This window comes from Leucoraja erinacea, chromosome 1 (genome assembly GCF_028641065.1).
Source record: "Leucoraja erinacea ecotype New England chromosome 1, Leri_hhj_1, whole genome shotgun sequence".
In the NCBI taxonomy this organism is placed as follows: domain Eukaryota; kingdom Metazoa; phylum Chordata; class Chondrichthyes; order Rajiformes; family Rajidae; genus Leucoraja; species Leucoraja erinaceus.
The window spans coordinates 124,473,181-124,491,470 of record NC_073377.1 but is presented as its reverse complement, the minus strand read 5'-3'; the positions used below and the strand labels follow the sequence as shown (position 1 = coordinate 124,491,470).

General features: G+C 42.0%; 1 protein-coding gene across 2 annotated transcripts in view; it reads left to right on the top strand.

Annotated features, from left to right (window-relative positions):
• Positions 1-18,290, top strand: part of LOC129701614 (janus kinase and microtubule-interacting protein 1-like) — a 320,171-nt gene that overhangs the window by 223,832 nt on the left and 78,049 nt on the right. For both annotated transcript variants that reach the window (XM_055642935.1, XM_055642929.1), the window contains 3 exons: positions 5,234-5,353; positions 11,119-11,247; positions 13,308-13,391. In XM_055642935.1, the coding sequence (XP_055498910.1) occupies positions 5,234-5,353; positions 11,119-11,247; positions 13,308-13,391 (333 nt within the window). The remainder of the gene's footprint in view (positions 1-5,233; positions 5,354-11,118; positions 11,248-13,307; positions 13,392-18,290) is intronic.

The window sequence follows — 18,290 nt, the reverse complement described above, 5'->3', positions numbered from 1 at the left end:
CTATTGTCTATTGCCTATTGTCTATTGATAAGATTGGACTCCTGACAGCTTGCTTTGAATTTGTTGTCCTCTGGAAAACGTGATTAAACAAATGTTTGCCTCTCCAGCTTTAATTTAATTGAAGTCAAAAACCTGCTAATTATATCCAAGCCCAATCAAAGTCTAATCAAAGAAAGCTCAATTATTTTTAAATTGTCTTTTTTTCCTACATGGTTTCATGTCTATTGTTGAATCTGCTTTTTGTACTTTACCCGATTGAGGAGCGTTGTGTTATTTAAATTTGTCAGTTTGAATTTTTCAATAACACACATTTGGTGGGAAATTAGAATATTTTTGCAAAGGGATAGATTTTCTTTTCGCTTTTTCTAATTTTGAAAATAATTAAGTTCTGATGTAGCTCTAAATCTTAATGGTGTTGCTTCCACTTTAGTCAGCTACAATATACCATTTGCCATATAAGTAAGTTTCAGGAGATTTATGGGGGAAACACACAGACAGAGTATTCACATTAATTATTGTTGATGTGGCTCCAAAACCCTTTGAGCAGGTTGGCAAAATCCCAATAGCAAAGCTAATGTGGTTTGTATGGTTATTGGAACCCATGAGAGCACTTAACATAATTGAGCATGTAACATAATCCTGTTGGTGTTTGTTTGTTGCCTAGTTTAATGTAGAACTTTTATTTTCTGATATTACCACCACCATGGAAACTATATTTGATTTCATACTTTTCAATTTTTTGATGGGAAATTAGTTTTACTGTGTGTCGGTGTGCTTTCGTTCTGATTGATTATTTGTGTTTGTTTCTTTTTCTTTCTTGACATTAGCTAAAATAATAAATGGCTTTTGGTCTGATAGGAGTTCATAGAGTAATTATGGCTTGTAGTATGGTCTCCCGAGGTAAAATTAGAAAGCCAGATTTATGCATCCTGTCATAAATATTATATAACCACTATTTCATTCTTTTGCTTCAAGGTACACATAATTTTCCATGGTACATGGGAAATAAAATGGAATCCAACTATCCGCAGTTACCACTTTACCTTCTTGCTCACAGAATAAAATAAGTGACTGTGCAGATAATATGTAAAGCAAAGGAAATCTAGTGCTTTGCACACTCCAAAAGTGACCTGTTTAGTCAGTACCTTCAACAGTTTTGGCATGAAATGGAATCATGATTGCAATCTTTCTTGTTCCAGTTGCGAATCATGTCTTCCGTTATTTTTCACCACACTCTGCTGGAGGAAGCAAAGAAACCACTGTTCATGCCTTCCTGATAAGATTGTATCACTGTCAACAGAGATGACATTGGAAACAAATTCACTATTCATAGGTCCCAAGAATTATTATGTTTACAGAAGTGAGATGAGGTTTTCAATGATTCATGAATGTTCTCCAAGTGGAAAAAATCTCCACTGACGTCTGGGAATTCCTGGCCAATTAGTGTTCAAAATGGAGCACCTCGTTTTCATTGCTCCAGTAACTGTGCCAGAACCAGGGGACACAGTTTAAGAATAAGGAGGAGACGGAGGAAACACTTTTTCTCACAGAGAGTGGTGAGTCTGTAGAATTCTCTGCCTCAGAGGGCAGTGGAGGCAGGTTCTCTGGATGCTTTCAAGAGAGAGCTAGATAGGGCTCTTAAAAATAGGGGATATGGGGAGAAGGCAGGAACGGGGTACTGATTGGGGATGATCAGCCGTGATCACATTGAATGGCGGTGCTTGCTCGAAGGGCCGAATGGCCTACTCCTGCACCTATTGTCTATTGTGCCCTCCAGTGACACAGTGTGTTATCCAAAGGACAGACGCACTGCAACATTTTGCCAAGTTTATTGCTACAATTTATTACCAGCCCTGAAACCACAGACTTGGAGAAGCACAGGAGCAGTGGGGTGTGAGAGCTCCATCACTCCAAGTTTCCTCACGTCATGCACAGTGTGATCCCTATTTGAACAGGCTGGGCCTTCCTTTATTGCTCGTTCAAAATTCTACAATATCCTACCCAATAAGTTGTGAGGGCTCCATCACCAGAGGGTCTGCAGTGGGTCACGAAGGAGATGTACCATTACATTTTTAGGATAATAGGCATTTAGCTGTGTTGCCTCTATCCTAGGATCCAATGAGTAGGAATGTCAAATGGTATTACTGGAGAGATTTCTGGACTCTTGTTTCCATTAAAAAAATGTTGTGCAATTTAAAGTACAATATGTTGTCTATGATATATAATGAAGGGCATAAGTAAATTTGACCATATGATCGGTTGGACAAACTTGGATTGTTTTCTGTGGAACACCAAAGGTTGAGGGGAGATCTGATAGATGTATATATATTTCAGAGAGGCATAGATTTATATGAAAGTTAGAACTTTTATCACCAAAGTGGAAATGTCAAAGGGCAGTGGAGGATAGCTTTAAGGTGAGAGTGCCAAAGTCTAAAGGAAATGTACAAGAGTAAGATTTCTACATAGAGGGCAGTGGATGCTTGGAAAAGCGCTGCCAGAGGTGGTGGTGGTGGTGGTGGCAGATACGATAATGGCGTTCAAGAGGCTTTTACATAGGCACATGGATAAGTATGGATGGGATATGTATCATGTGCAGGCAGATGAGATTAGTTTATCTTGACATTATGATTGGCACAAACATTGTGGGCCACAAATCATTGTGTGCCTGTCCTCCTTCAAACTGTTGGGCTTGTTTTGGGACAGGGCAGAAGGCTGAAGATGAATCGGGGCAGCAGAGGGAATGGAGATTTCAAGTAGAAATGTGTGCATCATGATAGCACATAAATGGAGGGGTTCTCTGCCACAGAAGGCAGTGGAGGCCAATTCACTGAATATATTCAAGAGAGAGTTGGATATAGCTCTTAGGGCTAATGGAATCAAGGGATATGAGGAGAAAGCAGTAATGGGATACAGATTCTGGATTTATCAGCCATGATCATATTAAATGGCTGTCCTGGCTCGAAGGGCCGAATGGCCTACTCCTGCACCTATTTTCTATGGTTCAAAGGGCTTGTTCCTTTGCAATTGCAATACCAATTTTTCTATGTTCCATGTTCTGTAAAAATGTTCAAAGCCTTTGAGAGACTATAATCGTATACATTCTTATGACATCCTGTACAATCAGCTCTTTCAAAATATATGAAATTGGTTTCAATTTTTCTTGCAACTCAAATATAATCCTTTCTTTGAGATGCGACAGGTTTAAATGCTTTGCGTATAGCAAGAGAACATTTTACTATAAAATAGACACAAAATGGTGGCGTAACTTATGAGTCAGGCAGCATCTCTGGAGGACTTACAGTGGATAGGTGATATTTTTGGCTGGGTCCTTTTTTGGTTGGGTCCTTTTTTAAGAGTAACTAGACCAAGTGCAGACCAGTTGGGTCTGCTCCCCCAATGGTGTGATCCCCCAACCCAATATTCCACCATGCACCCGTCTCCTCCAACGGAACTGAACCCGTTCCCAAATGTAAGATTCCAGCACTCCCCTGCCTCCCTCAGCAGTGGATTTAAAAAAAAATCCAATTTCACCTTCCCTGCCTGCTGCAGCAGTTCCAATTGCAATACCAATTGGCCCTCCCCCTCCTGTTGAAGCACTTGCTGTGACATCCCATTGATGTGAAAAGTTCAGAGTGTTCCTGTCTTGCAACTTTGTTTTGAAGTGTGTTGGAAGCTGATAGGAAGGAGCAGCGAATCAAAAGGCAGAAAGGCAGCCAGACGCCAGGCGGCAGGCGGCAGCCACACAGTTTTAATATATAATAGATTGTAGTGGGGGGTGAAAGCTGAAAGAGAGGGAGGGGATGGACAAAGCCAGACAAGTGAGAGGTGGACACAGGTGAGGTGGTTTTGTTTGGCAGATGGGTAGACAAAGACTGGATGTTGAGAAGCCAAAAAGTTGTCCGATAAAGAGAGAAGAGTCGTGAAATAAGAAGCCAGAGGAAGTAATGTAGATGGTAGGTGGCAGCGGAAGAGGAAATGGGGGTGGGATGGTGGGAAAACTGGGTGCGCATTCAGGTGGAGCGCAGGGAAGAGAGGGGGAAGAAATAGGTGGGAGTGGTGTAGTTGGTTAATTAGCTAAAATTGGAGAATTCAATGTTCATACCATTGAGCTGTAAGCTAAGTTTTCAGGAATTAATCAAATAAAACTAATATGTAGTAAATGTGGTTGAAGAGCATAACAATATTTCTAGCTTTATAGCATCTCAGCCTTCATATGATGTTTTTGTAGGTACCTGACAATACTGCGGTAAAAGTTTCCATTGGTACCAATCTGCGTACAAGAAGTCAAGCACAACATGTGATTAATGCGAAGGACAACTTCATTGTTGCCTTAATCAGCCTCAGTTGCCCAGGTTATAAAGTACAGTTCGCAGCTGGGAATGACTTGCTAAAATTATTTCTGATACCCTTCATAAGGATGGCTTTATCACTCTGTCCTTGCCCTACTCACTGTCCAGCAAATTGGTTGATCCTTTCAAATCTCTGCCCGTCTTGCACTGAACCAGTCAGTAGAAAGCCTAAAAACCAAAGTTGCTTTTCATGAGTTTCTACACTTTCTCTGCCCATTGGCATGAGCCTACGGAATTTCTGAGGCATTTGGAGCAACAATACCAGAAAATGTGATGGGATATTTTGTGTGCAGTGCAACTCGCATCTATTCTGCATCTTCAGTCTATTTAGGATTAAGTTAAAGACTGAAATATACTTTCAATGAGAAATCTCTTGTAAAGCGATTGGCACTTTCATGGTCAATGTTAGTGAATTTAAAGTTAGGTAAGTTTTAAAGCTCTTGGCCTCTGCAAAATTTGAAAGGTAATGTGACCATTATACCACAACACTTGTCACCTTTTTTAAAAGGACTTTCTGAAATAGACTGTTCAAAGAGGTCACTTTCATTTTTGTGGGGTGTGAAACACATTAGGTGCTTCCCCTCTGTCATGTTCTATCATGACAACATTTTTTTTTCCCCTGATCAAATGACAAAGGTTACACCTGAGCAGTTGTACAAAGGTTGTACCTGAGCTAAATATTGAATTGCAGCATCTACTTTTGGTTTAAACCAGCATCTGCAGTTCCTTCCTAGACATTGAAACATGACGTACTCTGCAATGCATTGAAATTGAGTTGGGAGCGCTATGGAGAGTTGAAGGAGGGTCTGACAAAATTAGTGAAGTTCGGCAGCACCTTGGGAATGAATAAACTTTTATCTGTGTTTTATTCCCTTCTCTTTCAGAGGCATGTTGTAGAGACATTTTTTGGATTTGATGAAGAATCAGTAGATTCAGAAACCTCCTCATTAGCTTCGTGTACAACTGATAGAACACCAGCAACTCCGGAAGAAGACCTGGACGACGTGAGTGATTTTACTTTATATGTTCAGCAATCCAACTGAGCTCTGAATGGATATTGAAATGCATCAAACAATAATGATGGTTGAATGTAGACCTATAAAGCTTTTCCTAATAGATTTGACTTTATTTATTTATAATGAAGTGGAGATACAACTTGGCTAGCAAACAATGGATCTCTTGTGACATTGGTACTTGTTTAAAAGAAATATAATTGAAAATACTGAAATATGGGTGCAGATTCGTGGAAATGCACAAGATGTGGGAGCATCTGAAAACACTGCTGAACTCTGCCCTAAATAGGCATCTGCTGGCAAATATTCTGTACTGCTGGGAATATCTTTTCTAAAATGTTCTTTCTTTTTTCCCTGACATTTCCGTCAGGAAACTGTCTCTGAATCTGGAGGTGTGCATTTTCACACTTCTATACCTTTTGCCTAATGGGAGAGGGGAGAAAAGGGAGAGGCATAGGATGTCTAGTGTACTCTGCTTGCCTTTTCATTTTTCCTTGGCTGGCCACATCACTCAGGACATCAGGTGGTGCTTTCCTAAGTGGATGGATAATTTTTTGACATAGCTGTTTAAATCTGAAGAGAGCCTGACAATCAGAACAGCAGTGAAGTGATTAGGTTGTCTAATTAACAAGTGATTGGCCTCTTGTGCTGGATGTAGGGACAGTAGCAGTTGTGAGTGTAATTATGAATGTGAGAACATGTGTTACTATTACTGAGGGTCCAATTTGGAATCACTGATGTGAATAATTTACCTGCTCTGCTCTAGACAAGGGGAGAATTGGTTCATTATTATTGCTGCTGTGCACTGCTACAGTGTCTTCAATCTCCTGTTCTGCTTGTTGGGTCAATCAACTTCTATTGTGGATCATCATCATCATGCAATGCCTGCTAAATAGTAATCTCTAGGTATTCATTTCACATACTTTTGTAGTTATTAGATTGTGAAGGATAATATGATGTATATATATGGAAAGGCGGGCTCATTAGGGAAGGTCAGCGTGGATTTGTGTATGGGAGCGTGTCTCACTGATTTGATTGAATATTTTGAAGAGGTAATCAAGATGATTAATGAAGGACGGGCCGTAGGCTACGTGGAGTTCAGAAAGGCCTTTTATAATGTCCCACATTTATAGGCTGCACTGGAAGGTCCAATCACATTGGCCATAGGGAAAACTAGCAAACTGGATACAGAATTAGCTTAAGGGTAGGAAACAGAGGGTGGTGATGGAATGTTGTTTTTCGGATGGGAGGCCTGTGTCTAGTGTTGTGCCTCAACGATTACTGCTGGGCCCATTGCTGTTTGTCATCCAGACCAATGATTTGGGTGAGAATGTACAAGGCACGATTAGTAAGTTTGTAGATGATATGTGAAGACGGTTATCATAAATCACAGCAGGATCTTAATCAGCTAGGCATGTTGGCTGAGTAATGGCTAGTGGAGTTTAATTCACATGAGTGATGTGTTGCATTTTTGGAAACCAAACCATGCCAGGACCTTCACAGTGAATGATAGAGCCCTGGGGTTTATTGTAGTCTGAGGGATCAAAAAATAGTTTCCAAAGAGTGGTACAGGTGCACAACCTTTTATCCGAAAGCCTTGGGACCAGACACTTGTCGGATTTCGGAATTTTTCGGATTTCCGAATGGAAGATTTTTAGCGTAGATTAGGAAGGTAGCGCGGGCGGCTTGAAAAGTCTGGAGCGGCTGCCTCCTCCCCGGAGACCGGGGAATCATTGCAAATCATTGCATAAATGTTAGTCAGTTAGTTTGGAGGGATTTTATGTGGTGGTGGTGGGGTGGGGGTGAAGGGGGAAACTTTAATTCTTAGTCCCCTACCTGGTCGGCGACTCCCAACATCGCGGAGCTGGGGGCTCCGTCCGACCGCGGGCGGCGCCGGTTGGAGCTCCCACCCCGGCAACTCTGCCCCTGGCTGCGCGGCGCTCCAAATCCAGCGCCGCCCGCGGCCGGACGCCCGCAGCCCCAGCTCCACGAATGTTGGGAGTCGGCGGCCACAGCGCTCCGGAGCTTACCGAACGGCGACCCGGTAAGGCATTGCCCGCTCCCCGCTGGTATCCCAGCGCTGCGATGCCGCCGACTCCCAACATTCGCGGAGCTGGGGCTGTGGGTGTCCGGCCATGGGCGGCGCTGGATTTGGAGCGCCGCGCAGCCAGGGGTAGAGTTGCCGGGGTCGGAGCTACAACCGGCGCCGCCCGCGGCCGGACACCCGCAGCCCCAGCTGGGAGTTGGCGGCCACAGCGCTGCGGAGCTTACTGCACGGCGACCCGGTAAGGCATTAACCGCTCCCCGCCTGTCCGACCAGGTAGGGGACTAAGAATTAAAGTTTACCCCTTCCCCCCCCCCCCTTCACATAAAAGCCCGCCAAACTACCTGACTAACATTTAAGCAATGATTTACAGATGTTTAAGTGTCTCTCCGGGGAGGAGGCAGCCGCTACAGTAGTACAGACCTGGGTTGACCGTGGGTCGTTTCGGGTCAGGTTTGGCGCCAAACGCGAGCTTTGGTGTGCAGACGACATCCTGGAAAAAATGGCCGGTTTTCGGAGTTTTTCGGTTTCCGGAACACCGGATAAAAGGTTGTGCACCTGTATTGCAGATAGTGTGGTGAAGATTACCTTTGGCATGCTGTCCTACAGTCAATTGAGTATAGAAGTTAGGACATTATGTTATATTTGTACAAGTCGTTGATGAGGCCGCTCTTGCAGTATTGTCTTTAGTTTTGTCCACCCTGCTGTAGAAAAGATAACAGTAAGCTGGAAAAAGTTCATTTACGAGGATCTTGCCAGGACTCGAGAGCCTGAGCTACAAGGAGAGGTTTAGCAGGTTCAAACTTTATTCCTTGGAGCTCAGGAGGCTGAGCAGCGATCTTATAGAGATTATGAAATCATGAGAGGAATAGATAGATTGCAGAAACAGAGTATTTTTCCCAGGGTTATCAAATCGAGAATTAGAGGGGATAGGTTTAATGTGAGAGGTGAAATATGTAATAGGAACCTGAGGGTCATTTTTTTACCCCACACTGATGGTGATGGGTATATGGACTAAGCTGTTAGAGCAAGTAGTGGAGGCAGGGACTATAACAACATTTGAAAGACATTTGGACAGGTACATGGATAGGAAAGGTTTAGGTCCAGGTGTGGACACATGGAACTAGCTCGGATGGAGATTCTTGGATGGCATTGATTAGTTGGGCAAAGGACATGTTTCCATGCTGTATAACTCTCTGGCTCTGAGTCTAATGCAGGTAGAAATGAGACACATGCACACAAAGCAAATGAGAATGAGCCCAATGTGACATTGGTGTGATGACAAATTCAAAAATAAGTAGTCAAAAGTGTCAGCGAAAAATAAAATAAATGGTGTCATTTGTTTACTAGGAACATGGGACTACAGACACAATGGCCCAGTGAATCAGTTACCTAGGGTTCAATGGAAGACTTTGACGAATCAAGGGGCTAATGGTTGTGTTGAGGGCAAATTTAGAAAGTTAATGAGAATGGATAAGGTATTCTGCAGAGTAGCAAAATAAGTTTTGATAACCAGAGTCAGTCAGGAAAGGAAACATCATGCAAAGTGATCAAAGTAGGAAATTGCATATTCCTGGTAAGTCAGAAGAGCTTAGTTGACATGAAAAGATCTGCTCAATGCAAGATCAGATGGCTCATTGCTGGCAGAAGGTCTGGGTTATTGGAACATATTTTTGGAAGAGGCCTACCGTGCATCTTCACTACCACTTTGCACATCTGACACTTGTTGCCAAGAATGAGGAGAGTCAGATTAACGTGAAGAACCTTCAAGATCTATCGATGGATTCCATGGAGTGCAGGACCTTTTGAAACTCTCACTAAAGTGATTTCCTGACTGAAAAATGAAAGAAAGGTTATTGGAATATCATTCAGTTTTAGAAAACCATTACAATTAAAGTGGAGGGATTCGGGTGAGAAAGGCTTTATTTCAATTTACGTGTATTTACATTTTATATATGGGGCTGAAGTACAGCTGCTACTAGAACACCTGGATAAGAGAGACATCTATGTCAGACGACATAGACGTCAGCTCTGCCTTTAATATCATCCAAGCTTATCGCCAAACTAGGGGGACTTGCAGTCAAGAGTCATCTCTGTAACTGGATCTTTGACTTCCTGACCAATTTGTCTCCAATAAGTGAGAATAGGGGGCAGATAATCCTCCATGATAATCCTCAACACAGGGGCTCCACAAGGATGTGTTCGCAGTCCCTTCTTTACTCTTTGTACACCCACGACTGGGCAGCCATGTACAAATTTTCAAATTTGCTGACGACACCACCATTGTGGGCCAGATATCAAATAATGATGAGACGGAGTAGAGGAAGGAGATTTTGAACCTCATGTCCTGGCATTGAGACAACAACCTTTCTCTCAATGTCAGTAAGACAAAGGAGATAGTAATTGACTTCAGGAAGCGAAGCGGTACACATCCCCCAGTTTGCATTGATGCTGCTGATGTGGAGATGGTTGAAAACTTCAAATTCCTAGGCACCAACAACTTCTCCTGGACCACTCCATATTGAAGCAACGACCAAGAAAGCATGCCAACACCTATACTTCCTTAGAAGGCTTAGGAAGTTTGGCATGTCCCCTGCAACTCCCACCAAATTCTCCAGATGCATCATAGAAAGCATTTTATCAGGATGCATCACCGCATCTCACCAACCTCCCTTCTATTGACTCAATTTACACCTCACGCTGCCTCGGTAAGGCCAGCAGCATAATCAAGGACGAGTCGCAACATGGCCACTCCCTTTCTCCCCTCTCCCATCAGGCAAAAGGTATAGAAGTGTGAAAATGCACACCGCCAGATTTGGGGCCAATTTCTTCCCAGTTGTTATCAGGCAACTGAATCATCCTACCACGACCACAGAGCAGTGCTGAACGACTATCTACTTCTTCAGTGACCCTTGATCGGACTTTGCTGGCTTTACCTTGCACTGAACATTATTCTATTATCAGTTATCTTTACACTGTAAATGGATCAATTGTAATCATGTATTATCTTTCTGCTGACTGGTTAGCACGGAACAAAAAAGCGTTGCACTGTACCTCGGTACATGTGACAATAAACTAAACTGAACTGTCTGTGCGGAGTTTGCATGTTCTTCCTGTGACTGCGTGGGGTTTGTCCGGGTCTCCCACATTCCAAAGACGTGCAGGTTTACAGGTTCATTAGTTTCTGTAAATTGCCCCTCGTGCGTCGGACATGAAACTAGTGCACGGGTGATCATTGGTCAGTGTGGAGTGGATGGGCCAAAGGGCCTGTTTCCACACTGTGTCTCTAAACCACACTAAACGGGGGAAAGAAAGAGATACGTTAGTTCTCAGTAGGCGAGAAGGTGGGAGAGGAATGTGTGGAATAAAGGGTAGTCCGTGATAGAGAGAGTCGGTGAATAATGGGCGCAGTTAGCAGCAGGTTAATCTTCTTGGTCTGTGCAGTGCGTTGGAGGATCTGTCTGGCAGAATAAACTTGTACGAGCTGGATGAGAAATGTTGAGCCAACATGATGTAAAGACCAATTAATCTAAGTAGCAGCTAAGGTGACTGATTTTTCTCCTTTCCTATTTTTATTTCAGATTTCCAGCATCTATAGAGTTTTTTTTAATTTTCACTTACGCGAGGTGTTGCTGTTCGATTGCCAAGTTGTATTTGATTTTCATTATTAATTGACAACCATGGCACACATTTCCTCCTTTTTTTTAAAAAGGTCCTAAACAGAGAAGAGTCCGAACTGAGATTCCGCCAGCTTACTCGAGAGTATCAGGCTCTGCAGAGAGCTTACGCACTGCTTCAGGAACACGTCGGTGGGACACTGGATGTGGAGAGAGAAACACGGGTAGGTGATAGAGGCAGTGCAAATCTAGAGTGGCGTTGTTTGTCAAAATCTTCTCTGTTCCTCGGTTTATCTTTCCTGGGCGTAACATCGTACTTGGGGGTGGTGCGGTGGCATAGCAGGAGTGGTACAGTGACACAGCTGGTAGAGCTGCTGCCTTACAGCGCCAGAGACATGGGTTCGAACCTGACTATGGTGCAGTCTGTATGGAGTCTGTACGTTCTTCCCATGACCGCATGCGTTTTCTCTGGGTTTTCCGGTTTCCTCCCGCATGCCAAAGACGTACAGGCTTGAAGGTTAATTGGCTTTGGTAAAAATTGTAAAATTGCCCCCAATGTGTAGGATAGTGCTAGTGTACAGGGTCGCTAGTTAGGGTGGCCTGGGTGGGCCAAAGGGTCTGTTTCCAAGCTGCATCTCTAAACTAAACTAAACTAAATCACTCAGCATACATGTACGAATAAATCCTTACAACTTGCACCTTTTTTGAACACGAGTTGACAGAAAATGAAGTGTTCGTTCCAAGATGCCCTCTTCGAAAACCAAATCCAGCAATATTCCTTGCAGGAACAAATCTACCCTAAGTAATAAAACATTTCACAAACCTCTACCAGGTTACCCCTTAACCTCCTTTTTTCCCAGGAAAAACAAGCCCAGATAATATAATCTCCCTCTTTAGCAAAAGGTACGACACTAACACGGAAAGCTGATTGCCTGATGTTCTTGAATGTGAAGGAGGAATACAGTTGTCACATTTTATGATAGTTACAAATGTGTCAAAATTGTGTTTAAAATGTCTGTGATAAAAATGTATTCTCTATGTGCTAAAGCTGTGGTGTAGTGAGGTACCTGTGCTGACCCATGCTTCTGAAATTCAGTTCTATTAATATGTGAAATATTGGCAGCACAGTTCCTCTTGCAAACATTGCTGCAACATGCATTCAGCTCGTAAAACAGAGTTCTCCCTTTTGTGTTTCATATTGCCAATGTATGCAGTTTCTTAAAATATTAATGTTGAATGAGAACAGCTTTCTGAAGCAAATTAATTATCTTGTAGTTAATTATCTTGTAGTTGTTGCGTGTCTATTAATGGAATGCTAATTACTCATAGGTTGTTTTCTATATTAAATGATGGAAGGTTACAGCAGGCTTGCAGAGAAAATCGTCCCAATGATTGAGAAGTCAGCAACAAATGGTGTCACTTTTGAAATGGTGCAAAGGGGGGTTAGGAGAAACTTGTGTTAGTTGAGAAGTATGGAGTATCTTTTGAGCAAGTAAAGCCATAGCATTCTCCAGAGGAAGAGTAAAGGGGGCAACTGGGCTTATTATTACTGCAGTATGGAATAAGGATCATCGACACTTGAGCAAATGGATGCATTTCATGCTGTAAATTCTATAAAATGTTCTTTTTTTTAAATATATATATATATTTTTTTTATTATTTTTATTAGAAGCAATTGTACAAGAATAAAACATTCGGCATGTGAAATTATACAATTATTGTACAGCTTCAATTGTGACCTTTTAACCTGAAAATGAGGTAAAAGAAGAGAGAAAAAGAACAAGAGAAGGGAAAAAATGAAAAGATAGGACCCCTAGACTACCAAAGTAGTGTGGCCAAAGAGTGAATAAAGATATAAGAGAGGAAAAAGAAAAAAGTGGAGAAAAAGTGGAGATATACCTGCCCTTCATCGTCCCCCCGCCCACCTCACCCAACCCATAATTGGACCTAAATCCAAATTAGTGTTGCGCCATACTATCCTCATAAGAATTCGGTAAAGGCTGTCCATGTCTTGAAAAATGGATCTGGTTTTTCTGCCAAGCCAAGCCTAATATTTTCCAAATGTAGTGTCTCGGACATGTTTGTAATCCACATCTTTACAGTAGGGACTGATGTGTGTTTACAAAATTTAAGTATTAGTTTTTTTCGCCGTTATTAGGCCACAGTTAAGGAAACATCTTTGAAATAATGTTAGCTCAGAACATGCTTCTGACGTACCTAGAGTAATCAATTCTGTGTACCTTGAGTAATCAATTCCATAAAGTGTTCAATTGTGTTTTGACAGACGCGTGAACAACTCCAAGCCGATCTCCTCCGCTGTCAAGCTAAAATTGAAGATTTGGAAAAGTTGCTTGCCGAGAAAGGACAGGTAAAAGGCTTTGAGCAATGGCAATAATTCTATTGTGCACTGGCATTCTTAGCTTGCTTTTCATGAACAGCTGCTCTTAACTTGCTTGTAGACTTTATGAAAGTTAATGTGGCCAACCTTCTTATCAGTAAACACAACTTTAACTTTCCCAAATAATTAAAAGGTCATTTACACACAATTTGACTGTGGTATGCAAACATCACAACTAAACAATGCGTTAGACAATGAATTGTACAAAGTAAACTAAGACTTTTGTGTTAATTTATGATGAAATTAAAGCTCTGTCATTGCTTTGCTCCCCTAGTTTATAAATGCAAAACTATCCTTTTGTTTGTGAGATCTTACCTGGGCTCTTAAATGGCTGTGGGGAGCTGTTTGACCATTGAAGGTTTATTGCTTAATATTGAAATGTCAGTGTGGGACTCGTGCTCTGATATTTGTTCAGGTTAGTTTTAAAGCTGTGGAATTAAATTAAAAGGTTAAGGGGGGACGATAGAGGTATTTAAAATGATGAGAGGGATAGACAGAGTTGACGTGGATAAGCTTTTCCCACTGAGAGTAGGGAAGATTCAAACAAGGGGACATGACTTGAGAATTAAGGGACAGACGTTTAGGGGTAACATGAGGGGGAACTTCTTTACTCAGAGAGTGGTGGCTGTGTGGAATGAACTTCCAGTGAAGGTGGTGGAGGCAGGTTCGTTTTTATCATTTAAAAATAAATTGGATAGTTATATGGATGGGAAAGGTATGGAGGGTTATAGTCTGAACGCAGGTGTATGGGACTAGGGGAGAATACGTGTTCGGCACGGACTAGAAGGGTCGAGATGGCCTGTTTCCGTGCTGTAATTGTTATATGGTTATATGGTTATATTTTGACCTTCCTGCTCTTCCTGCCAACCCCATGCTGAATATGGTGACACAGTGGCAATGTTTGTTGTGTTGTTACCTTGCTTGTTTATTGACCCATGTTCAATCCCGACCTCGGGCACTGTCTGTGGGGAGTTTGCTCATTTTCCCTGTGACCGCATGGATTTCCCCATGGATGCCCTGGTTTTCTCTTGTGTCCTAAAGCTGTGCAGTTCAATTTGTTAATTAGGCCCTGTGAATTGTCCTCTCTTGATGGGTAAGTGGGAAGAATAACATGGGTAATGTTTGGTGCAATATAACTCTGAGAATTTCTAGTAATCTCACTCCTAGCAGGTTTCGGAATGGTAGTTTGTTATTTGTTTTGTTTTCATTTGTTACTCTCCACCTGTCCGCAATTTAAATTGAGAAGAAAGATACCTAATAAATAATATTTGCCCAAGCAGGGAGTTTTCTTGTATTTTGAATGTTCGGCTGGCAGGTTGTTGAATTACATTTCAGATCCTTTGATAATCACAAATACTTTAGTCATTTTTGTAAGTGACATGATGTGGATCACTTTTGAGTGATGAGAAGTGTTCTATATAATAATGATAGGGAACAATACTCTTATCTATTACTGTAGAACGAGAGCAGATAACGGTCTGATGGGGAAACTACAGTTCTGCATGCAGTTCCAGATTGCTTTGAGATCTTCTGTTTAAAGAGAAACCAGAATAGAAAGTCGTATTCTGCACCCTACGTTAAATACAGCTAAATGGCGTGGCACTGATTTCAATGGAACTGAATCGCAAAAGTGTAGTAAAACATAGAACCATGACTATGTACATGCTCATTTTAGGAATCATCCAAAAAAAAAGAGATCCCACTGAGTTTGAAAGAGTCCTTATAAATGAGTGGGGATTGGTTAAATCAAGAAATGATGCAACCTGCAGTTTAAAGGCTATAAAATATTATGAAAGGAGTGAATAAGGAGGTGAATGGCTTCCACAGTTATAAAGTCCCAGGAAAAGTGGCAACCTGATGAAATTGAACTGTGGCTAATAAGGACTTAGGAAGGAGTGGTGAGCCTGACTGATGTTTTTTAAATTATCTGCACTCGCGTTACTCCGGCAGAATTAGAACAGGTGTGACACAAACTTGTGTATTGCTACGTTGCATTATTCCCTCTGTCTTCCACATCCCATCCCTACTTCCCAGTCCACACAGACAAAAACTAGGCACGTCTGTAGGTTTCACCTTCCCCATTCTGCAGCTGCTCTGAGACATCCTGGAGGTTTGGGGTTTGGACAAAATATAGCTGTGATGTCCAGTTTATTGAGAGGACATTGAATGTAATGCAGCGGTGGCAGACTGCAGTTTGAAGGTACAATGCAGCGTTGCACATCCTCGCGTTGGTGTGTGTTATGGAACCTCATTCATGATTCAAGTTATAGAATCACTGAGCTAAAGAGCATAGAAGCAGACATTGTGGCCCATCATATCTGATAGCACACTATCTGATCCCCATTTATGCTAACCCACTTTTCTAGTACTTGACTCATAGCTTTCTCTGCCTTGATGATTTATGTGTTTGTCCAGATATGTATTACCAATCGTTCAGGCAGTTCATTCCAGATTCCAACCACCTTTGAGTGGGGACAACAATTGCCTCCTTTTATCCTCACTATACCTTTCTTTAAACCTGTATCTTCTGTTCCAGTCAGCTTTATTAAGGGGATTTTTTTTTTTTTAGGGGGTATCCTGATTGAAATTCTCCTTACTTTCTATTATATCAGACCGTACTAATTCTGTCTGCCTCAATTGGGATGCCCCTCATCCTCCTCCATTGTAAGGAAGGCAAATTCAGCACATCCAATCTCTCCTCATAACCAAAGTGATCCACCCCACGAAACATCCATGAATCTGCACACGCTGATCTTTAACCAGACCCGTCTTTCCTCAGCCACCCTTTTACTCTTCATGTACATGTAGAATCTCTTGGGATTTTCCTTTAGCTTACCTTTCAGCTCCGTCCCCTTTTTGCGCTCCTGATTGCCTCCTATACTTCTACTCCCTGAGGGATTTGCATGATCCCAACTGCCCAAATCTAGCATATGTCTTATTTTTCCCTCACCAGAGCCTCAACATCTCTTTGTCACCCAGAGTTTCCTACATTTGCCAGCCTTGTCCTTCATCCTTACAGGAACATGCTGGCCCTGTGCTCTTGCCATCTCACTAATGAAAGCCTCCCACTTGCCAGCCAACTCCATACCCACACTAGCAGTCATTCTCTGCAATTTCCCGTCAAATATTTCCAAAATCAGCTAGCCTCAATTTAGGACCTTAACTTGTGAGCCAGTCCTATCCTTCTCCATAACTACTTAAAAACTACTGGAATTATGGTCACTAGTCCCAAAGTTCTTCCCCCAATCACCCTACCTTGTTCCCTCATTAGCACATGGCATTGGAAGCGATCCAGGGATTACCACCTTCAAGCTCCTGTTTTTAACCTCTTTCCTGATTCCATTTATTAAGTCTACAGGACCGCATCCCTTTTCCAACCTGTAGCATTCATACCAATGTGCACAACAACCTCCAGCTGTTCACCTTCCCCATTCTGCTGCTGCTCTGAGACATCCTGGACCTGGCACCAGGGAGGTAACACACCATCCTGGAATCCCATTTGCAGTAACAGAATATCCTGCCTGTTCCTTAATTACCGAGTCTTGAATCTCTCTAGCTCTGTCCGACTCCACCCTACCCCGCTGTGCCTCAGAACCACACCTGGCTACTGCTGCTTTCTCCTGCACAGCCAACCATCCCCAACAGTATCCAAAGCAGTATATGCTTCAGTTTAAACCAGCAGCAGCAGTTCCTTCCTACACTGCAGTATATACGTTTTCCTGGGGGATTGCCACAGGAAATTTCTGCACTCTTTGCCTACTCCTTTTACTTTCCACTACATTCTGCCTGTATATATCTCCAAAATTAATGTCCAAAACAGGGCACATAATTTTTCCAGCGTTTCTACCAATTGCAGATCAACAACTGTTTGATGAAGGGAATATAATGTATTTTAGTGCATGCAAGTTTTATAGATTTATTTGCAAAATAAAAGAAATGCAGCATCTTTGGAAAGGAGCTGAAGGGTCTCAACCCAAGAAATTATCTGTCCATCTCCCTCCACAGATGCTGCATGACCCGCTGAGTTCCTCTAGCTGCTTTTCGACTTTTGCTTCCAGCATCTGACATCCCTTGTGCCACCTTTATAGACTTATTTAATTGATCCACTGAAACCATTTCTTGCATCGCCCGCCTCGTAGGAAAATGGGGATGCAACCAGTGTGAGTTCTATTATCCCCGCTATACTCTATACTCTTCATCACCATGGCTGATCAGGACCAGGTTAAATATTAAAAGTTGCACAACAGCAGCATATCAATGCTGGATGAATGCAGCTTTGAATGTATTACTGCACTACAAAATGTGAAGTGATTTTGCCCACACCCTACTTCCTGGGGGTTAGATCCTTCGACATTGGAAACATATAATCTAGCAACAATTCTATTAATGATATAAACTGTCTGAAAATGATCATAATAGTTATAAAGTTGCAGATTGAAATACACTTTTCAAACTTTATTAAATAAGCTGTGATTTTATTTTTCTATAATTATGCAGTATTTTGGTTTGGCTTATTGTAATTTTACTTTGCATATATGTTAAATTATTTCAGTTTACCTGTAATGTTCCCTTTCTCCCTCCACCTTCCTCACCACCCACACAATCTCATAATTGTCCCTCCGTTTATTTGGATGTGTAAGTAGAGTTCTTTATTTAAACCTTAATAACAGTCAGTACATAGTAAGAATAGCTTCCCTGATCAAAATGCTCCTTTTCCTCAAATTAAAATCAACTTTAGTTTAAGTAACTGTGGACGAAATAAAATAACCTTTGAACGAGGATAGTTTAACTGGCAGTAATTTGCAGTGCTTCGCTATAACATCTAACCCCAGCTCTCCAGGCTTACTGAGCTCAATCAAAATGTAAAAG